The following is a 21757-nucleotide window of genomic DNA, read 5'->3' on the forward strand; positions in this document are numbered from 1 at the left end:
GGGACAGCAGAGACCTGGCTTAGGGCATAACCCAAGCCTTGGGTCCAGCCACAACTCCTCCCCCTCATCTTCATCTTCATAAACCACTTGCTATTTGCTGACAGAACCCCCTGCTCTGTGGCTTCTTCATGTCCTTGTGGGTGTCAGGTTCTGCAGAAGTCCATGACCTAAAGCATTATTTGACGTCTCCCTCCCTCCCACATCCCAGCACCAGCAGGTACCAAACACTGACACCTCCACTCCTCACCTCACTGAAACTATTTTGGGGCAAAGTTTATAGGAAGAGATCCGGGGATAAGCCAAAGCTTCTCCTTTCTAATCTGGACCCCCAAACGCTGGTATTACCAGTATTCCAAATTTTAATTTTAGTTTGTTTGATCCAAACAGCCCCAACCTTCACCAGGACTCAGCCTTCAGCAGGACGATTAAAGCCAACATTTTGTTGGGACTTTATTAATTTGAAAGTTCTACTTTTCACTGGCACAGAAAAGTTCTTCTTGTATAGTAATTTTTTCTACATATTGTTTCTGTATGTACTGTACAAGTAACTTATTCTTGAATAATGCAATTTTACCGTAATATAAAAAAAAAATCTGCTCTTAATAAACTGTTTTTAGAACTCGTTTCTCACTTTTAGTCTTTAGTCTGATTCTCTCCAGGTGCCTGGATGCTGTTTTAGTAGGTACTGGGTGCTAAAAGTCAGAAATGTTCCCTAGACATGGAAAAAGAAGCCAAGAGCCTGTGCCAACAGACTGATTGAAGGAGTCTCGTCCCAAATGACAGTGATGGTCCGTGGCTTTGATTCCCACCTGATCAGGAATTTGGTACATTTTTCTGCTGTGTTGACCTGGAAGGGTTCAGAGAGGAGCTTGTACAGTTGATTTGTTCTGCCATGAAGTGCAGCTGTTCTACAACCCAGTTTAACCAGCACCACTTTGGTTCGTCCCCACAGGACACCACACAGGGGTCAGGAGGACACAGCACTTTGAGTCTGTCACATCTTTTTACCAGGCATTTTTCTAGGGAATTCTTACCCTGATTCCTTCCTTTCCTTCTCCAGTAGCACCACCGACTTGTATTATTTTATCACCTTAAACTGTGTAGTTTTTATCACCTCAAGGCCCAGCTGGGACATCTCTGGTGACACCACCCAGAGCGGAGGCACCAGGGAATCCACTTGAACACAAAACCTTGTTAAAAAACTGCTGAACTTGTGCTTTTCAAACCTTTCACTCGTCTTTGCAATGCCCCACGAGTGGCTCTGGATTCAGAACATGACAGACCCCGGGCAAAGCTCAGCTGGAGACCACAGTACAGCCAGAGACTGGTAAATCAAGACACAAACACCGAGGAGGGTCAGTTTTTAAAACTTTTTTTATTTTTTAATTTTTTTTTTAAGTTTTTATTTTATATTATCTACAAAGTAAAAGTTTTCTTAACTTAAAAGTTACATCACTGTCTCACGATAGTGATTCTCTCATCAAACGTGATTTATAAATAATAACTCATCCGTTTGACGATTAGAATTTTTTTTTCTTTTACTGAACCTGTTTCAAGTTTAGTTAGAAGTAAAAGGGATCTCCAAGTCTTGATTTTTAGTGATAATAGCAGCAAGAATCACTCTTGTTACTTCTTTTGCTAGCTGACGAGTTCATAACTTTGAAGGGTCATTAAAAAATAAATAACTTCCAGTTTTCAGCAAGCAGAGTTGGGGCACTTGCAGGACTCAGATACAGTGCATGGAATTATGGAATAGCCCACAAGTTCCTAAATGCCTCTACTCAGTCCGAATCTCTCCCACTGCAAGATGAACTGTTAGCATTCCTAGTGGATGTTACAAGAAATCAAATTTTTTTTTTTTTTTAAACAAAATAAAATGAAATTCTAGTTTTCTGTGCTTCCAGTTGGCAGAAGCAGTAGAAGGAGGGTATTTGGCCTACAAAAGGTATCCAGCCTTTCAGTTATTCCAGATGAGCCTTACAACTGCTGTTGGTGGTGGGCTTGTACTGTAAAAAAAAAGTTCAAATGTAAATAATAAATTGGCAAGCCACACAACAGTTTGCTAGTAAAGTGGTCACAGGACAACTACTGAGCTCAACTTTCTTTTATTTTTATTTTTTTCTCTTTTTTTCTTTTATTTTTTTAGAGAACAAACCAAAACCCTGCACATCAAGATGTCCTTTGGATGGTTTTATTTTTCCCCTGCCTAAGCCCTCAGAAAGCATTTTTCTGCTCACACATTCCCCAAAAAACAACATCACTACAGGAATTTTGAGGCTGTTTGAACACGAATAATCAAAGAAACCCAAATCAGGTTAAATTTTAAGTGGAAAAAAGTCATACAGCACCTACTTTTCCCAAAAATAAAGTTGCAGAATGTTACTCTGTATTAAAGTTTAGCTTTCAGCTGTCACTGAAATTAGCAGTCACTTTATTAGCAGTCACTTTCTCAGCAGTCTAACAGCCCTAAACCAAAACCATTTTCACTCCCATCCTCGACACCGAACACTTTATATTAATAAAACCTTTAATTGTTATAAACACACGGCAACACCACGGCAAACCCTGGCACAACTCAGTCCCACAGCATCTCCCAGCTCCCCATTCCTCCACTCCAGCTGGAGGAAAACTCCCTAAATCAGGTAAACCTATCTAGGCTGGCAACAGGCTGGCAAATACGAACTGCTCTACAAGGACATCTTAAGGTCGGGGTTTGTTTGGTTTTTTTCGTCTTTTTTTTTTTTTTTTTCCCCCAAATCTGGTCTGTCCCAGTCCTGATCCTCCGCCCTGGCTCAGTTTAGGGTGCAGGTGTCCCGGGCACACACTCCTCACCTGAAGGGTGCGTCATATAGGGGAAATGTGTTGTTGTCGAGACGGGAATGGGCTGTAGTGCACTTTGAGCGAGGGCGGCTTGGGGACCACCGGGAGGCTGTGTCGTCATTAGCATCATTGGAGCATGGGCAGTTGGGTGAGAAGGAACCATTCCTGACTGTACATGAGCCTGAAACAAAGAGCTCTTTAGTATCATGGTCACAAGGAGGCAGCAACTCCTGGCCACATGACTGGCGAAAGTTTTCTCTCCGGTTGAGAAAATCCAGAGGTTTATACTCCGTTAGGGATTAAGGCAGGTTTGAACATAAAAAAAGGAATAACAACAAAAAGGAAAAATAATAATTGAAAAAGGGCTCGAATTCTTAGTGCTGGCTCGGAGTCACAATCTCAGTTTTAGCCATTTTGCCAGTGTTTAACAGGGGAATATTAAAAAAAAGAAAAACAAAACAATTCAGCAACAAATCTTCCAAACATTTCTGTTAGTCACCTACATCAAAGCACTTCCTAGAGGGTACAGACAGGAACTGCACAGGCACTGGGAGTCTGGCATCCCTTCCCCAGCTCTCCTTACACAACCCCACATTCCCTCCTGGCTCCCTGCCCTGGGTACCTCCCTCTCCTCTCCAGTGACCTGTGCTCACACATTGTTCAGCAAAGTCCTTCTGAGAGGAGTGATTTCATCCCTTTGTTCTGGTTCCAGTTCAGTTCATCACAGTTCTTGTGTGATCTGAGCAACCAGGGCTAAGTCTCAGCAGAAAAAGGAGATTAATTCTTCCAATGGCTGACCACCTCTGGCAAGCAAGTTCAGGAACTTGGTGGGTTCTTTAGCTCAGAGCAGTTCATGACTCTAAAGTCATTAATTTTTTAGGTTAAAAACCTAGTAAGCACTAGTTTCTTAAAAGCACAAAATACTATGGAACTCAGAGCTCTCAGTGGATCTCTCTCAGGGGAATAAAAAGCCCCCAAAACCACCATTTGTACCTAAGGTTTGCTTTGTCCTTCTACCATATCCCAGAACTGCAGCCTCACAAGTCTCCCATGCCAGTAAAGACAGATAGCAGGTAGTGGCCAGAATTTTATTTCTTAAAGACAAAAGGGTTACTTGACTCATCACAGACATTCCTCAAACTCTTTTATCAGATTCGCACGTGTTAGTAGCACTCCAGGAGCCTTTAAAGGCAGGAACTGCAATTCAAATCTCACTCTTGCTCTAAAAAAAGGTTTAGAAGATCAGGCTGTGGAACAGAAATACCTCCCAGGACTGGCTCCACGTTGACTTTGACAAACATGCTATTGGAGGAGCATCATTATAGAGAAGCTATTCATGGAGCAGCTGGAGTCAAGACACACAGTGGGTAAAATTTTTCTGCTGTGGCTCGAACACTTTGCAAATTGGCAGCTGACAGAACTCTGTAATGAATTTTAAAAGTACTGGTTCTCAAGTGAGATATCTACCAGCTCAAGAGTCATCTGACAACCTACAGGGAAATTGGATTGATCCCCTGTGTTGGCCTGACTGGAATTCTTACCACGTGGTGTTTCAGGATGGTGTTTAGAAGCTGGAAATGAGGCTGATAAGAAACTGTACAATCCAGTGATTGGTTTCCCCACGATGGAATAATTACATGCATTTAAATTTCTGACTGAACTGTAGTTATTCCTTCACTAGAGATCTTTAGAGGGAACTACTTCATTGGGAAAGTCAATTAGTTTGGTGTAAATATCACAGATTATAGATTGTAGTTTTCGTTCTTAAAAAAATCACAGAAGAGACTGCAGCAGTTAAAATCAAGGGCAAGGCAGGATTTGTCTGTGATTGCTAAAAATCCTGCCTGAGCAGGCAGCTCTGACTCAAAGTTGCATCTGATATGCTTAATGTGGTTTGGATAAGTGCTTGGCACACAGAAAGGAAGGCAGTGGTCACATCCTGCATCCATGGGCCTGGCCATGGCGTGTACAGCACATTTCAGGTACAGGTTTACCTTGACATGTCCTTGAACTAAACACGTTTCATGTTTCAAGGCAAGACACTGAACGTGTCCCTAAGCCAAGACCCTGCTGAGAAGCTCCACACACAACCCGGGCATTCACAGCAGTGCCATCACACCAGAGCAGAGCAGGAGTCTTGTTTCTGGCAGAAACCAGAGCCTGGAAGGACGTGGCAAGACTACCAAGTTTGGACATCCTCTCCTCATCCTCCCCCAAAAAAGCAGAGAAATTAAAAGCCTAAAAGAATCAAAAAGCTAAACACTCAACATAAGTAAAACAATTCCTAAATAACTATTAATTTACTGGCTTAACTGACTGTCCCAGGGACCAAAGCAAAGGTTTTACCAGAATTCTGTATGGGATTGGACACCCGTTGGACAAACCTCCCTAATCACAGTCAGCCAGCACATCCCAAACTATTGATAACCTGCATGAGAAGGCAGAAGCCAGACACCAAGTTCTTGGTCTGAAGAAGAAATTCTGCAGGCAAATTACTGCTTTAACTGTCCATTCCTTGACAAAGGACACTAGATCCAGGAGATTTAGTGAACATCAGGACATCTCTGCAACATTGCTTTACACAGAGCTCTCGATGAATCAACCATGTGCTTCCCCTCCCAAATCTTTTTTTTTTTTCTTAGTAAGCTGGCCACAAAAGAGAGCAGTTAGAGAAGGAGATTTCTGATTCTGAATCAAGGACTGTCATTAAGTTGCTCAGCAATCTTTGGGGATCTTCTGCATAAGCAGTTCATTTAGAACCACACACAGACACACACATGCAGGGTTTTCCTTCTGCAAGGATTGTCCTGCAGTCCCCTGAACTGAACCTCACCTCCCCCCCACTGCAGTGCCTTGCTATTCCCTAATAATCTGTGTAATATCCTTTTCTGAATGTACCCGGATAAATTTGCCCACAATGCAGAGCCTAAAACTGCCACCAAAAGCAGCAATTCAGCCTTCCTGCACTCAGCTCTCCAACCTTTCTGTATGCCAGCTCTTCCTGGGATCATGCACCTGAGCAGTGAACTGTTTTTCCAAGAAACAGCCTAAAATGGGGGGTAGGGGAGGCACATTTCATGAATTGTGTCCCCAGTCTGGTTTGCTGCATGGCCAAACAGTCCTGTGAGCAGGATGGTGGGGCAGGGACAAGGATGGGAGCCAGGAACTGGGAATGGAGCTCAATTTATTTCAGTAGCAGTGCCAGCTTAAGATGTCTTCATTAAACTACAGTTGCAGATGCACTAGGTGTTGGAAGCTGAGGTCCAAACATCTTGTCAAACTCTAAATAAAGGCAATGTACAGACAAGAAACCTAAATAACAATAACAGGTAAGTCTGTGCTGAGAGGTGACAGAATGGAAATCACTTCAGCAGGCCCGACTTTTGTCCTAATCTTTGTGGCATTAAGACATTTAAGTCTTGAAGGTTGTTAAACTGTGTTTACCTGGGGGACATGGGCCATGTGTGGCGGATTGGTATATGCAGGTTGAACATGGGAGGGATGAATGGTGAAGACTGTTTGTTGTGCTGTAGGAAAACTATTTTGTGGAGACTGCGTGTTGGAGCCTGGCGTCATGGAAGGAGGGGTTGGAGCTAGACCTGCGTGGTAAATCGCCGACTGCTGCTGGGGGTTGGCCAGGTGGAGTGCCTGGGCAGCCTGGTGCTGGTGGTGCTGCAAAAAAACACAGGAGAGCACTCATGTTATGCCCCAGAAATCAGACAAATCTATCCTGTCAACTACCACGAGAAAGGGGTGCAAAACTGCTCTCAGTATCGGGGCGAATCTAAGGATCACCACGCCTCTGGAAGTGAGGAAACCACACCCATGGTCGTGAGGAAGCTCATTTCAATCCCACCAGGCTCTTTTCAATCCCACCACGTGGCACATCAAACTTGAGTCTGGATGTGCCACGACTGTGCAAGTGCAGAGCTCCCTCCTCCCTCAGCCTGGTGCTCAGAATAGAGTTGGTTCTTTATTCTCCAGTTTGATCACTTGTGTTAGAATTGCTCAAATGGAAATGTAAGTGCTGCTTTAGAACAATTAATAATTAATTTAAAAAGCTGTTTCAGGGGAAATTAGACATGACTTTGGTTGATTCAGAAGGTATTCAAGTGAGTTAGTCTTGAGAAAAAACAGTGATGTCAGAGTGAATGAGGGTTGTCTTCAAGACTTGCAGTTAATAGTGAGGCTGTCAGAGGATATGGGCCATGCATTACTCTAGAGAACTGCTGAGCACAAAAACCTCTGATTTTTAAGGAGGGTAAGAAAAAATGTGGGCATTGGGTGGATGTGGCACTCAGGGACATGGTTTAGTGGTGGACTTGCCAGTGCTGGGTTAATGGTCGGACTTGATGGTCTCAGAGGTCTTTTCCAACCCAAACAATCCTGGAATTCTGGGATTCTCCTTGCACTAGGAAGTCATGTGAGCAAGAGTCTGGCAAACAGAACCCAGACTGCTGGGTACAAGGAGAACCTGCAGCCATGGAACTGGATGTGCCTCACAGCTGCTCAGTTATTCCCAGCAGGAATTAAGGAATGCAGCACTACCACAAGGACCATTTTGTTTTCAGCTGTTTGTCTTTGACAAAATACAACCAAACACTTCTCAGCATTTATCTACTATTTCCACTCCACTCATATCAAAGCACTGACATAATTATGATCATTCCTTAATCCCAACACGGATCAAGCTATACCTAATCCCTGTGAAGAGGGAGGACTCTGAACTGCTCCATCCTACCCTTTTTCCCTCTCAAAAATATCAACGTATTTACATCAAGCTGCAATTCCCTCCAGCAGAGCATTAATTTAAATACAATTAAACACAATTTCAAGCCATTCAGTCCTGTTTGAGCCTGTTACCTGCACGGGGCTGGGAGCAGGGTGGCTTCCAGCATGTTGGCTTTGCTGCTGGCCAGTTGGTGTGGCAGAAGGCTGAGGATGAGGAGGATGCGGATGCAGGGTAGCATTAGGGTGGGCATACTGCTGAGCAAGTGAGCCAGTGGAAACTAGGATGAAAAAGAAGGATATTTAACACCAGATATAGGACAGGCACCTCATCAAGTCACCACCTGCAGTTGAGGATTTCACTACAGCTCAAACAGATTGTAAATATACTCCCCTCCCCCTTCTAAAAAAAATATTTATCTTGCAAATAGCTGAGGATCTTACCTTGCTTTTGTGTAGTTTGGTTTGGCAGGAAAGTCTATAAATAACCATAATTAGACAGTTCATCTTCCCTAGTTTGACAATGTAACAGATACTACATAGAGAAAAGCAGCATTTCATCTTTTGCTTTGTCAAACAGACCAGTTTCAAAGATCAAATTTATAATTTTCATACAATTTAGGATTTCCTGAAACATACTTTTCAAAGGTGTTATGAGCCATTTTTATTTCCACCATCCAAAAAAAGTCTTTGGCCTTATACCTGGCTAACCTCACCATGCTACTCTTCTGGAAATTGCTCATAAAGTACAAACTCTGTGCTTGAGAGCTCCAGAGACATCCAGAAAACACATCACAGCTGAGAAAACTGAGGCTGCTCGAGCATCAAACCTTTGTTGAAGCCAGTTTCTCATACTAAAATAACACATCTTGCCTCTGCCCTCAGGGCCAATCAGTCTGTTCTGGATCAGCACCATCCCGGGAGCTTCTAACACTGCCATGGAATTCTTCATTCCTTGAAACAGTAGCAAATAAGGTACAAAATTCCCAAAAAGGAAGAAACTGAACGACACAAAACTTTCACCCCAGTGAAGCCACACGTGTTGCCACGGTCGTGCCAGTCTCCAACAACAAACCAGCAGCAACAAGTTCCTCCCTGGATCCTGCTCTGTTCTGCTCCAAAACAGGCCACACTAAATTGTAGTTTTTTGAACTTCTGAGGGAATCCAAGGAAGTATGAAAAGCCATGATGACAGCAAGCGTTCCTTTAAACACAAAGGATGCAACAGGAGAGCAAGATCCTAAAAAAAATGAAGATGTTTTCTCTATTTCTTTTACATCTTGTGCAACAACCAGTCCGTGTTTGCAGCTACACTTCAGCGTGTGACAGTGGGCACTGATCCCTCCAATGTCACAGCCTGAAAAGACCAAGGCTAGTTTTGTTAACAATACTGAGAAAAAAGTCAAAGAAAACCATCAACCTGCTCCTGAATTTTCCCTGCAACTGCTTCTTATTTCCTTTAGTACCTTTTGGTTGTTCTGAAGTTAACTAATGATGACTGTCTATGGGTTACAGCTTTTTTTCATGGGGTTTGTATTCTATGAGAACTTGATGGCCAGTGAAGCACCTTTAAGCAGGGATAGCTTTTCCAGTGGGGTTTTCTTGCCCTAATAAACAAATCTGAAAATCAGGGCACAGGGAGAAACTCCCCAAGTGCAACCCCCTGTCCCAGGTATTCCCGGTGGGCGAGGTGAGTGACCTCCCTCCTGCAGGGAATTTCTGAAGAGCTTCACTGTACTGGGCTCTAAGTTCATAACAACCAGAACTGTCTGGGTGCAGACAAAGGATGAAAGACAAGATGGATGGAAAAAATGGACTAAAATGTAGCTGCATCTGAAAGCACAACAGTATCCAGCACAAGCAAGCCTCGAACTGCTCTGTCACAGCCCTGACACTCCACCCTGTGCAAATACCTATTTTCCTCCAGTCTGCCTTGCTATAATTCTTACAAATCCTAGTTCTAACAAATTCAAATTCACCAGAATATATACAGACAGTATCTTTTTGCCTAACTGAGATTTTTCTCCCCGGTACAGTGCATTAGGAAGGCTCCTCCTTCAGAAAATAACTGCCTGCCACATTTAACTTAATCCCTTGAAAGCTCTATTAAATCTTCACTGAGCAAATGGCCCAACAGTGATGTGCAGTTTCAGGCTATTAATGCAGATGAACTCAATTCCTGCAGACTGGAGCTGATTCTAAAATACTTATCCAAGTGTACAAGCACAGTCATACACTCTGAGCATTTCTGATTGAGAGAGGGTTTCAAAAACACCTCAATATTTTCTAAGCACACTGTCAAAACTGCAGGATCTTCTGCCACAGCACTTTGTTATGCTTTAAATCCAAGTATTTTTAGTTTTTCCTATCACTACTAAAATGTATTTTGCAGCAGCATCCCCACCATGCTCCTACTTGACTTTCAGACATCTCTCCTTACAATAACATGAAAATTATCAATGACAACACTGATCATTTTTACAATATGAAGTTTATGGCTTCCTGCAGGAGGAAAATATCTCAACCTCGTTATTATACACACTCTGAAGAAGGCCAGAAGTTATTATCTCTGTCAAAGTGATAGAAATAAATGCAAGGAGAGATTACTTGCTTGCCAAAGGGCACGTTACACCAGCAATCCTCCCACCGCCTGAGCTACAGAGCTGACTGCAAATTAACTCCAACTCCATTCAAGAGGCTTTAAAATGTAGATGAAATTTAATTCCAAGTTGTAAGATATTCAAGCCTTCCCACATTGCTTGTTAAGAGCCCCTGAAATAACGTGGGGCTCCCTTAAACCATTTGTGCAATTCATCTTTCAGTCCTTTATAGCCAAGAGAATAATAAACCCAGTTATTCTGAACTGGATACATTCTACAATAAAACTGCACAAGGAGGAATTTCTCTCTCAAGAAACCAGTTAAAGCAAGGAACAGCACCCTGAAGAATAGATGTAAAGCAGGAGGAGGATCAAGTTTTTGTCACAGTGGCAGCTCTTCCATAACCACCTAATATTTCATCCCCAGCTTTGCATTTGAAGCACCACATTTCTTATACTGAAGAATATTTATTTCCCTAATTTCTCTTCTACCCCATTTTGTCTTTAACAGATGACTCTAATAACCGAACTTGTCAAGCTTAAAACCACTTCAGATGCTGCTGCAAATGATGTTTTAATAGTGATATTAAAAGTGCCTTTCAAAACTGTTATTTGAGCCCTTCTTTAAATCCTGTACAGACACTGCAAACAAACCAAGAACAGGCTGAGTGGCACCAGGTCTGAAATGCATTCACAGATCTCTGGTAGTTCAAAACCAGAGTTCAAACTGCAATTCCAGCAGTGTAAGGGTTATTCCATGTTTAGCAAGTAACAGTTCTTGGCAAGCCCATGAAATCTCTGAGACCAGCAGGGCTGGGGAAGGAGTCCTGTAAAAGTCATGACAAATTCACCTGCTCAGCCAGAACTGAACTGTCACTGGGACTTTAAAAAAGAATTTCTGCCTGGTCATCCAAACAGCTCACTGCACATATGAAACAGCAAACAAGACAAGATAGGAGGTGAAAAAAAAAAAATTAAAAAATTAATAACCAATTATCCAATGTTTTCCCCCAATTGTCAGCATTTTGGAGATTTTTCAAATGGCCATCCAGTATCCAAGAAAGTGCTGAGAAAGCTCTTGGAAGGGTCAAACCAGCTCCTTGCAAGTCACCTCAGTCATTCCAGCACAAATACACTGGTTTTCTCACCCTTTATGCCTAAATACCTCTCCTTGGGCTGACCTGCTTCGCTTCTGCACCTTTTTAATCAAGTTGGTTCCTAAACTGAAGTATTTCCCTGCACTAACCTTGCAGGGACAGTGAGGGAAAGCGATTCAAGCATGGAATGGGAAATAATACCACATGGATTAATTACTGAATTCAGCTCTAACAAGTGCATCCATTTCTCTGAGAGGCAAACAAGAAGTAGAGTCAGCCACAGAACCCACAGGTGGAGCTGAAATCAAGAGAGGTCAGAGCAGCAGAAATCAGGCAGAACTCCCAGCTACAAGGGTATATGAAAACCACATCATGTAATTTTCTTTTTTCCTGGTAGGAATTTCAGTGGTGCCAATGGTGGTCAGCGCTGGTCATGGTCCAAAGATGCACTGAAGAGCCTATTTTCAAGAACTGAGCAGTGAAAAAACTTCCAAACTATTGCCAGAGCCAGTAAGATGGTGAGGATAACTACATTTAAAAGACCTGAATGGTAGGAAGCAAAGAAATAGCAAATGTTTCTTTCACAATACAAACAATTCAAGAAGTCATTTTACACAGGTAGAGTGGACTCCAAAGATTAGCCATGAAAGGAACGAGCTGATTCAAGTGATTTCAGTGCACCAAACCAAGAGCCAAGAACACAGGACAGGTCAGCACCTCCAGCCCCTGCTCAGGCAGAACATTTTGGCACAACAAACACAGGAAGTCTGTTCCAGAAGAGACTTTTGGAGAACAAGGGGATTTTATCACATCCCTCTTGTATGAGCTGCTGCAAAAAACCCAGAAGAGATCCTGGCATGGGCTGATGGACTTGCAGACAGACACAGCAACAAGTCTCACAGAAGGACAGGAGCAGGGACAAAACACCCTGGGACTGCAGGTCCTCCTTTACCATGTGTTCAGTGACAGTTCATCCTGCAAACACTCCCCCCCCAAATCCAGCCCCCTCAAAGCTGATGATGGACACCAACACACAAGGCAGTGTTTTATAGTTATCAGCCTTTCCCAGGACACACACTGAGTCTGGATTAGCTGGATCAGTCTGCTGGGAGAACATCAGCCCCTCTCCCATTGCTGACAGTGATTTAGGTCAGCAAAGCCTCACCTGAGCCAGGAAACATCACTGCTCATGTTCATCTGCCCAGGAGGAGGTGCCTCAGCAAGGAGAACTCCTCTTGTCACTGTCACACAGTCATGACAAAGTTGTTCCCAGCACTCCTGCACTGGCAGCTCTATAGAAAATTTTCTTCACCTCAGCTGCAACCAGAGTTATTTCCTCTCAGGGGCTCAGGACTTGAGCCACAGCTTTTTAAAGAGATGAGGCATAAGATACTTCTCCTTTTGGGAAGCTGATGTTTAAAAATCAGAAGCTATAGAATCACAGAGTGGTTTGAGTTGGAAGGGACCTTAAAGGCCATCCAGTCTCACCCCCTTCCACTAGCCCAGGTTGCTCCAAGCCCTGTCCAACCTGGCGTTGGACACTGAGAGGAATGGGGCAGCCACAGCTTCTCTGGGCAACCTGTGCCAGGGCCTCACCACCCTCACAGCCAAGAATTCCTTCTGCCTCCACAAACACAGCTCACTTCTGGCTGCAGATGAAAAGACTGGGCAGTGAATTCAGAGATCATTCCATATTCCAAATGAATTTTTTAAAAAATTGACAACTCAGTTTCCTGTGATCAGACAAATCTGTCCATCAGCTTCACCCTCTGTCCACTGAAAGGAACCTTCCTGCGTTTTCCACATCCTGGTTTGGTGCAAGGAAACTTCTTCCCTCAACACGTCCCATTCCTTTAACATCTTGGTTCTTTAGAAAGTGCTTTTCTGTACAATCAAAATTAGTACAAAAAACCCAACTCACTGGCAAAGTAGAAAGAAGGGCCTGTCTCCTTGCTGTATGGTATTTTGGGACATGCTGAATTTGGGAAATAGAAAGGTAAATTAGCCTCTTGCCACGTGCATACTTCCCGTCCTCTGGAAAGGTCAGTGTCAGTTTTAGGTATTTTTAAAATTTTTTTTTAAGACTGTAGAACCATGCAGATAATTTATTTACTTAGGTGCTATTAGAGCTAGATATTTAGTTTTACAAATGAGTGGAGATGAAACACAAGTCTCAAGTAAGCCTTCCTTTTTAACTGTGACACTGAGGTCTGCAGTTCTTAATTAAGACTTAAAATAAACTTTATGGTAATTCATGGTCTCTTACAGTCCACTGTAATAAGAAGGTTAAAATGTAATTACACTAAAGCAGAAACTGGCCCCTTGCTTTTTCACCTATAGCACTGTCATTCTGAACAGTTCCAAGACACCTTTGGTGACTGGTTCACTCTTAGTCCCTGGAGAATCCTCTGAAGTTTATATTTTATCCACCATTGTACTATCAGGGTAATAGAATTTACTCTACTGCTGAGACAGAAACCAGATAAAGTTAGAGACAACACCAGACCAATAAAACATATGCAGAAGGGGAAAGGGGAAGGGAGAATGGGGACAGGAATGAGAGCACAGAAAACAGGAAATGCATCTGTGTAAAACCAAGGTCTGGTTTTACACAAGTTCTTAAACACAAAAGTTAAGTTTTTCACAGGACTCCAGCAGTTATCTGGAAACAATTCAGCTACATGGAAAACTAACACAAGTATGGACAGATCTACCCTTTACTTGGATAACCACATTTGCTACCAGTGGCAGAAGACTGGTTTGGTCTTCGTGTGACACACCAAGGAACCAAACTGCAAACCATGGCCAACAACTCCACCAGCCCCACACTGGGAGGCCACACAGAGCCAACAGCTGTGAGACAGACACACAGAATGTTCTGGAACCAACAGCTGAGCAGGGTAAGAACAACACCTCCATGTTCAGGGGGGTGAGTGTGGCACGTAAAGGTGTGTGCACTGCTCTGCTCCAGCACCACAAACTTCCCCAGACAAGGATGGCTCCGGAGCTGAACTGTGTCACAGACGTGTTATTGCCTGGCTGGGAAGAAGCTGCTTGGACATTGTCCTTCCCCACTGTGTTTTGAGGGGAAAAACCCAATGATTTGAACACTCCTCCATCCTGTGTTTAGCTGGATTTACTGGGACCATGCTCTGCTTCTCTCTTGTCAACAGTGGGTTGTGACACTGGAACGACTGGCAAGGAAATCCCAGAAGTGCAAGAATATCCCATTAAACAGCATCAGACAAAAATACTTTTCCTTAAAATGGAAGAGTGCTTATCAACAAGTGTAGGTCACTGATGTCGGATTCAGCCATCTCTCCACGACAGGAAGGAAAACAACCCCCAAATTTTTCAAGGTTAAGGCATCAACAGGGATTTCTCTTCACTGGTAGGTTGTTACTATTTGCCACAGACTTTCAACTTGTCCCAAACCATTAGTGAAGGTGGAGTTTCTTACCACAAAATGTTTCACACCTTAAGAATAGTTGATAAGCAGTGCCCCCCAACCCCCACATCTCAGAGTGGTTGTCCTTGCAAACATCTTCCTTTACCACATATGCAGGAAAAAAACTGAGTGAATTTTGCAAGAATTAACTCAAACAAGCACCAATACCTTGAAGGCTAAAAGGGCAGCATGGCCCACTGAATCCTGGTATCAATGGGGGGTGTTAAAAATAGGTAGTAATATATTTTTTAAAAAATCAAATAGTGATTTTAAAGAGCCAAAAGGGAAATTGTTTGAGCAAGTGCTCCAGAAATCAAAAGCAGCAGTAGTGGTTCTTTCTCAGGAAGTTGTTATTCTGTACTTTCAAATTACTTTTAAGAGAGGACCAGCATCAAAGTGCATGGGTGTATTTAGTTCAAATGCGGGTAAACTTAAATTTCCCAAAACACAGAACATAAGTTATGGATACGTTCTCATAGTCACTCAGGCAGATGTGAACGATTCCAGCACGTTGTTCTTTAGCAACAGACTCCAGAAGCAGCTCAGATTTATCACCTCAGGCATTCCTGCATTTTCCCAAGTGTTCACATATCGATAAATGAAGGTGGAGTGAACATGTCACAGCTGGACACACTTTGAGGAAGCACAGTCCATCTGGGCAAGGTCTTCAAGCACTCAGCACATGGAAGACTTGCAAAGATCTGAACTGAAATGGTGCTGCAGAACATCAGGAGTCATCCCATGTGTAACTGTCACCTCGGTGGGTTCAGGGTGCATTTGACTCAATTCATATTCAACCAAACACAAAAAAAAGTGTATCCTACAGAGTTCGTGATCCAGCTGGGTTGAATGGTTTCAGTAACAAAAATTTCAAGCACTCCATCATTTACTGGAAGGTGGGAGAACGTTTAGAAGAGTCACCAAGTAGCTACTTGAAAGAGCACAGGAGGACAAGCCACTTCTGTTAAATTATGTGCTCTGGGGAAAGGAATATTTAATTACATGGAAGGAAACACCAAAGAATTCTCAAGTTTGACCCAACTTAGTTCCTTGCACTGGTAGGTAGTCACATACCTACAACAGACAAGCTGCAAAACCAACACAAAATGAGATCTAACAGTTGTAAATTAGAATATCAGTGAAAAAACTATTTAGACATCTGATCAAAGCCAGCCAAGGGAAGGGGCTTGTACTTCAATGTTGTAGAACCCACTGATTACAGAAGATAAGGATGGTGCACAATTGCTAGGGAGTCACATGCAACCATTCTCAATCAAATCTCCGATTATCTCATGTTTGGTTTTATTTTAATTAGAATTTGAGAGGAGAGTTTTCACCAATAAAGGTCTGAAAGCCTTTGATCATTCACTTTATCGGAATTCTATTTAATCTAATGAAAAAGCAAACAGAAGATCTGTTTATATGGACACCTCAAGCACAAGAGTTGAAAAGATCAAAGTAATACAATTAGCAAGGACCTGTGAGAGAAAGATTAATTTCTACAAGTAACTTCCATTTCAGCTTCAGCACAAATGAGCTCAAATTCTTTCTCCAAGCGTCAAAAAAAGGTTTCTCTCTGTTACTTTTATTTCTTAACTCTCGTTACCATCCCACTGCAGAGATCTGACAGGATGTTCTCAGCTGGGTAAGACATTTTTTAAAGTCAGAATTCATTTCACACTAAACTCCAGATTCTTACTTTGTAAGTTTTCATGACACATCATGGACTTGCATTAAGGATCAGTGTAAAACTAAGCACCGAAAACATACAGAGATGTCTAAAGGTACAGAAAATCTTTTATTAGAATCTAAGTCAATATATATGTGACCCAATAAAACTTTTCCTCAGATGCTATAACAAGTATTGAAATGCCATGTTTTCAAGAGACCATCTGCTGTTTTGACATTTTATGACAATTCCCAAGCCTTTAGCAACCTTGACTCTACCTCTTTCAATAGCATGTTTTGCAGGGAGGTTTTTTTTTCCTCCAAATTGGGCCTTGATTTATCATACATTTATAATGCTTTAGAAGTTCTTGCACATTTTACTTTGTCACAAGGTAACCCACATTTTCAGCACTTCACTGTAAGTGAAATATGCCCATCTGATAATGCTGGAGACTAAGTGTCAAAGTCAGAGCAACACATGAGCTGTTCCATAGACTTAGTCTTGACTTACCAAAAAAGAAAGGTAAGCAACACATGGTTTATTTTGCTTAAACAGCAGAGTTCATACTGTTAATAATGCCAGTAGTATCATAAAGACAGCATTTCACTAGTTGCCAGAACTAAAGTCAAGTTTGAAACTGAGGTCGTAGCCTTGCAATAAAACAAGTACTAATTATCATCAAGAAACAAACGAGGGATGATGGATCAAGAGCATCAAGAGAACTTGAACAAACTTCTTTCAGCAGATATTCTTTAGCAGCTCCCAGGTTGAAATCTCATCTTGGTCACTGGCCTCCTACTGAAATCAGCACACTTGAGTTTTCATCTGAACCAGTTTGGCTCAGCTTTCAATGCTTTGCTCATCAGCTTATGAAACATAAACCACATCTACTGAATGATACCCATGTTTGAAGGCTGAGATTAAGTACATCCCTGCACAAGGTAAGGACTTAAAAAGTTACATATAACACAAAACGTTTCCTACCATACATAGCATGTGTCTGTTCATGCGCACCGTACTGTGTTGCAGAGGAAGATACTAAACCCGGCTGTGCGTGTGCTGGTGGGGCCATCATCCTGGCATTGCCCTGTATTACAGGGCTATAAACATGAGGATGCTGCAGGCAAAAGGATAAAAAACAAGCAGACATTAATTGGGGAACCACCACAAAGAAACTCATGTCATCTAAACAACTGCAATGTTCGAAAGGGCAAAAGCTCGGCCTTACTCGAGTGCAGAGCAGCTGCTGAGATTATCCAAATCTAAGGCCTAGAAACTGACAAAAATTGGCATATTGAATTTTTGCCACTCTAATAATGTAGCAAACTTAGGTATGACACAGTATATTTATCCAGGTACACATGTATATTTAAAAGCTTTTCAAGTAAGGAGTCGACCAACTAGGTTATTTTTAGAGCACTTAACCAGGAGATGTGCTGGCCACGACCTAAAGAAATTCTTCAAAGAGCTAGAAAGTTGCATCAATAATAAATGCCAACTTCTAAGTTGTCCTGAGAATTTGTTACGACCTTAGAAGTTGTTCTGACCTTAAAATTTGTTCCAGGCTTTGAAGCACTCTACAAGCCCCCCAAGTGTGCTCCAGAACCCAGAAACTGTTCAGAGTGACTTATGACAGGACATAAAGGGGTATTTAGGTCTGAGTCACTTCATTATTTCTGGTTTTATGGATCAGGTGCATGAAAAGACTCTTACCTGAGATTGGTAGTGTGGCACATGCTGCACAAGAGGCTGATTAGGAAACTGTTGGGGACTATATGCAACATATTGTGTTGAGTAAGCAGGTGGAGTAGCTACAATTGGAGGGCCTGCTGCTGAGGCAGGATGCATCATGGTGCTCTGGTGGTGTTGGTCTTGCCGCTGCTGGGGCATATTTGGTACTAAAAAGCAAAGAGTTCCTCACATTAGAAACAGAGGATGAAGAATGATCACCTTCCTGAAAGGTTTTACACTATAATGTCACTGTGACCACGTGGAATATCCTCACCCCTCATCTTTAACCATCTACTAGGGCTCTAGCAAAAAGGAACAGCGTGAAAAAGAGTTTTTTATCACTGCCTTTGGGCCATATATCAGGCCACAAACCCAGCCCTGCTTTTATTGTGAAGGAAGGAGGAAAGAAAGGTGGACGGACAGAAAGACTCACAAGAATCAGCAATGGAAGAGAAAGGTTATTTCAGGATACCTAAATTAATAAATTTGATCCTGTCCCCTTCAAAAGGCTTAATTCACTCTCTATGGGAACTACTCAGTCACTGTTCCATCAACTGGAAATCTGAGTCTGTTAAAGTCACTCATGCTTATGGCTGAGGAGAGCAGAATAAAGGTCTCCATGCAGGCACAATTTGAGGTATTCACATCTTTTGAGCTCTATGCTACCCCTCAGGACAGCAGAAAGCAACTTTTAGGTCACAGACAACACTGAAGGGGACAAGACAACCTATAAGAAGAGGAGCAGGAATAATCAAGAGGGAAGAAAAGATGAAAAAAGCATAGCAGTGTAGTGTGGGACTGCCTGAACCATCCTGGTAAGTGACCACCCAACCCACAGCAGTGAGGAGCTTGGAAAAAACTAATTTAGCCTACAAAGCACTGGGCTTGAGAGCTCCAGGTGAGCTCCAGGAGAGCTCCAGCCTCCTGCAGTCAGGCTGCAACTACTAACTAAACTACCCCAAGCACCTGTAAACTCCACTGCAGTGGGCAATGTAGCCAGACCCCTTAGGGAGAGGAAAGGAGATGTCAGTAAATTCACTCACTGATGGTTGTATTTACTCTGCAAATCAACAATAGAAAGAAGTAAATACAGGAGGCAACTTGAACAGCATAAAGGCACTGAGCTGTAACCCAGGTAGCTCCCTCAGGGCTATGCTGCACACAGATGGATATGCAGAAAATACTGGAGCTTTAAAAAGGAATTCAGAATTGGAGCTGCCTCACACACCAAATGAGTACTCAGCAATGTACTTCTGATTAAAACAGTGCTACCAATGAAAAGATTTCACAGTGAAGTTACTGTGTTTTAACACAGAAATACATTGCAGGGGTTTGTCTTCCCTACGTTCATAAAGGCCACTTGTTTGCTTCTGAACAGCAGGATTGCTCTTGGAAACAATCTCCCCCTCCAGTGACTGGAGCTGCAGCACTGGATCCCGTGTTCAGGAAGCACTGGCTAACACTGCAAGAAGGAATGAACTGTGCAGAGTTAGAGCCTTCCCTGAAACAGGACTAGAAAAACACTCTTCTGTTCCTTCTCTGCCCTGCACAGGGAGCATCTCCCACATGTTCTGTCTCCACAGCCATGGGTGTCACTTGTTAAAAACATGGTATTGTTGGTCCAGCTGTTCATTAATGGGGTAGAAGGAACGCAGAGGAAAAAACTGGAACCAGCAGTGAGTTTTTTCCAGAAGAGCAGCAGAGCACACTCTTCCTGAAGAAAGACTGACTTTGCTTGTTGACAAAACCCCTCTATTAAAGCACCATTCAGTGCTGTAAATCAGAAGTTCCCTTTAAACACACCTATAATATTTATGAAATATAGGAGATGATCAGTTTACCCTAATGCTCCAAGTAACAGAGACGTTTTCCTGCTTGTCAAATCAGATTCCAAACCAAGCAACTCCCCATAACTCAAACTTAGCCTGTTTTGGCTGAATTAGTTTATCTAAAAATCCATTAGTATTTCCACTTACTTCCCTTCATTAAAAATAGCATTTAAAATATCAATCAAAAACAAATTAACATGGATTAGAAAGCACACAAAGAGCTCTAATTTCTCCATGCTGCATGCAGACTGAGAACCAAACAGGCAGTATTATTCTCACCTTTACCTGCTCTATATGTCTTGGCTTGGTTCACTGGCATGGGCGTCATGGGAATAGGATACAAAGGCTGAAACACAAGAAATTGAAATCATGACATTCCTTTAAAAAGCCAGGGTGTGTTGGGGTGGGGGCCCCACTCAGCTTTGATGTGTTTTACTCTGTTTTGTTACATGGTTTAGTGAACTCTGCCTAACCTGTGAGGTTTTCCTGGACCCCTGTCAGTAAGTCTGCACGGACAAACAACTCAGACCATATGGTTTGCAACAACCTGACAAGTAACGCTACCACTGCAAGTAGTGGACTAAATCAAACAGCTTTGTAACAGCTTTTTTTTATAAAGCTGTGTCAGGGGAGGAGGTTTAGGTTGGATCTCAGGAGAAGGTTCTTCCCCCCCAGGGGGTAGTCGGGCACTGAACAGGCTCCCCAGGGAATGGTCACGGCCCCAAGGCTGCCAGAGCTCCAGGAGTGTTTGGACAATGCTCTCAGGGACAGGGTGGGATTGTTGGGGTGTCCTGGGCAGGGCAGGAGTTGGACTGGATGTGTCTTGTGGGTCCCTTCCAACACAGGATATTGTATGATAACAGAGCTAGATTTGAAATCTCAGTGATACCCACAACAACCAGAAACTAGTGGGGACTCAGCTGGAAGCTGAGGACAACGAAACAGTTGCTTAAAGCTTAAAGAGAGTGAGACTGTGCTTAGAGATTAACACCAAATGGGAGCTGCTGGAACTGAGAAGTGTTTGAGACTATCTGAACATCCTGACTGAGGGAGCACTGGGAAAAGTCAGTATTTACACAGCTAAAACTTAACAACAATCTCACTTATATTTACAAGAGTAATACAAGCTGTACCACTTCACTGTTTTAACTCAGAGCTCCTCAGTTGGAACTAGATGATATTTCAGGTCCCTCCCAGCCCAAACCATTCTATGATTCCTAAGTCTCCTCAACGTCCTGGCAATCCCTGTGAAGTGTGGAGGAGTTTGCAGCACTTTACCTGCACGCCTGGACTCACTGGAACCGGGTACATCATATTTGGTGCAAAACAAACAGGCTGAGTGTACACAGGGGTTGGCTGCTGATGACCCACCATGGAGGGGCTGGGCTGAGCTTGTGGACGAGGGGAGGTTGGTGTAGTAGAAGGTTTCGGCTACAAACAGAGTTGAGCAAAGCACAGGGCAAGATTAGTCTGAGTACCCTCCAAGGAAAAGCTCTGCTTATCAAGATCTACTCAAAGGCAGCGTTAAACAGCATCAAACAACTTACTTGAGCAAAAGATCGAGGGTTGAACTCTTTAGCATTAGGATTAAGTGTTGATTTTCTAACTTGCCTAAACATAAAAAACAAAACATTAAGTTTGGCATTATTCCCTTATGAGCATATCTGCAATTAATAATGTAAGAAATACCTCATTTCCATCTGTGAGTCAGATTTCTGAGAACTCAAACACCACATGACATGCAAAAAACCACTCTTATTGACAGGGCTCTTACTACATTTATTCATAAATTTTTCCTGTTGTTGATACTAAAGCTCATGTGAGCCAGGAAAACAT

General features: G+C 42.7%; 1 protein-coding gene across 11 annotated transcripts in view; it reads right to left on the reverse strand.

Annotated features, from left to right (window-relative positions):
* Positions 1–1356: 1356 nt before the first annotated feature.
* The window catches only part of ATXN2 (ataxin 2), a 44293-nt gene continuing 23892 nt past the window's right edge, over positions 1357–21757 (reverse strand). For 6 of the 11 annotated variants that reach the window (XM_027652380.1, XM_027652379.1, XM_027652378.1 and 3 more), the window contains 8 exons: positions 21469–21532; positions 21200–21352; positions 20201–20267; positions 18075–18259; positions 17346–17478; positions 7684–7829; positions 6265–6492; positions 1357–3001 (listed from right to left, as the gene is read on the reverse strand). In XM_027652380.1, the coding sequence (XP_027508181.1) occupies positions 2798–3001; positions 6265–6492; positions 7684–7829; positions 17346–17478; positions 18075–18259; positions 20201–20267; positions 21200–21352; positions 21469–21532 (1180 nt within the window). In that variant the 3' untranslated portion in view covers positions 1357–2797. Of the gene's footprint in view, positions 3002–3894; positions 6493–7683; positions 7830–17345; positions 17479–18074; positions 18260–20200; positions 20268–21199; positions 21353–21468; positions 21533–21757 lie in introns of those variants that run through there. The other 5 variants (XM_027652373.1, XM_027652370.1, XM_027652371.1 and 2 more) reach the window with 5 other exon arrangements.

Source organism: Corapipo altera, unplaced genomic scaffold (genome assembly GCF_003945725.1).
Source record: "Corapipo altera isolate COAL_440 unplaced genomic scaffold, ASM394572v1 67, whole genome shotgun sequence".
Lineage (NCBI taxonomy): Eukaryota > Metazoa > Chordata > Aves > Passeriformes > Pipridae > Corapipo > Corapipo altera.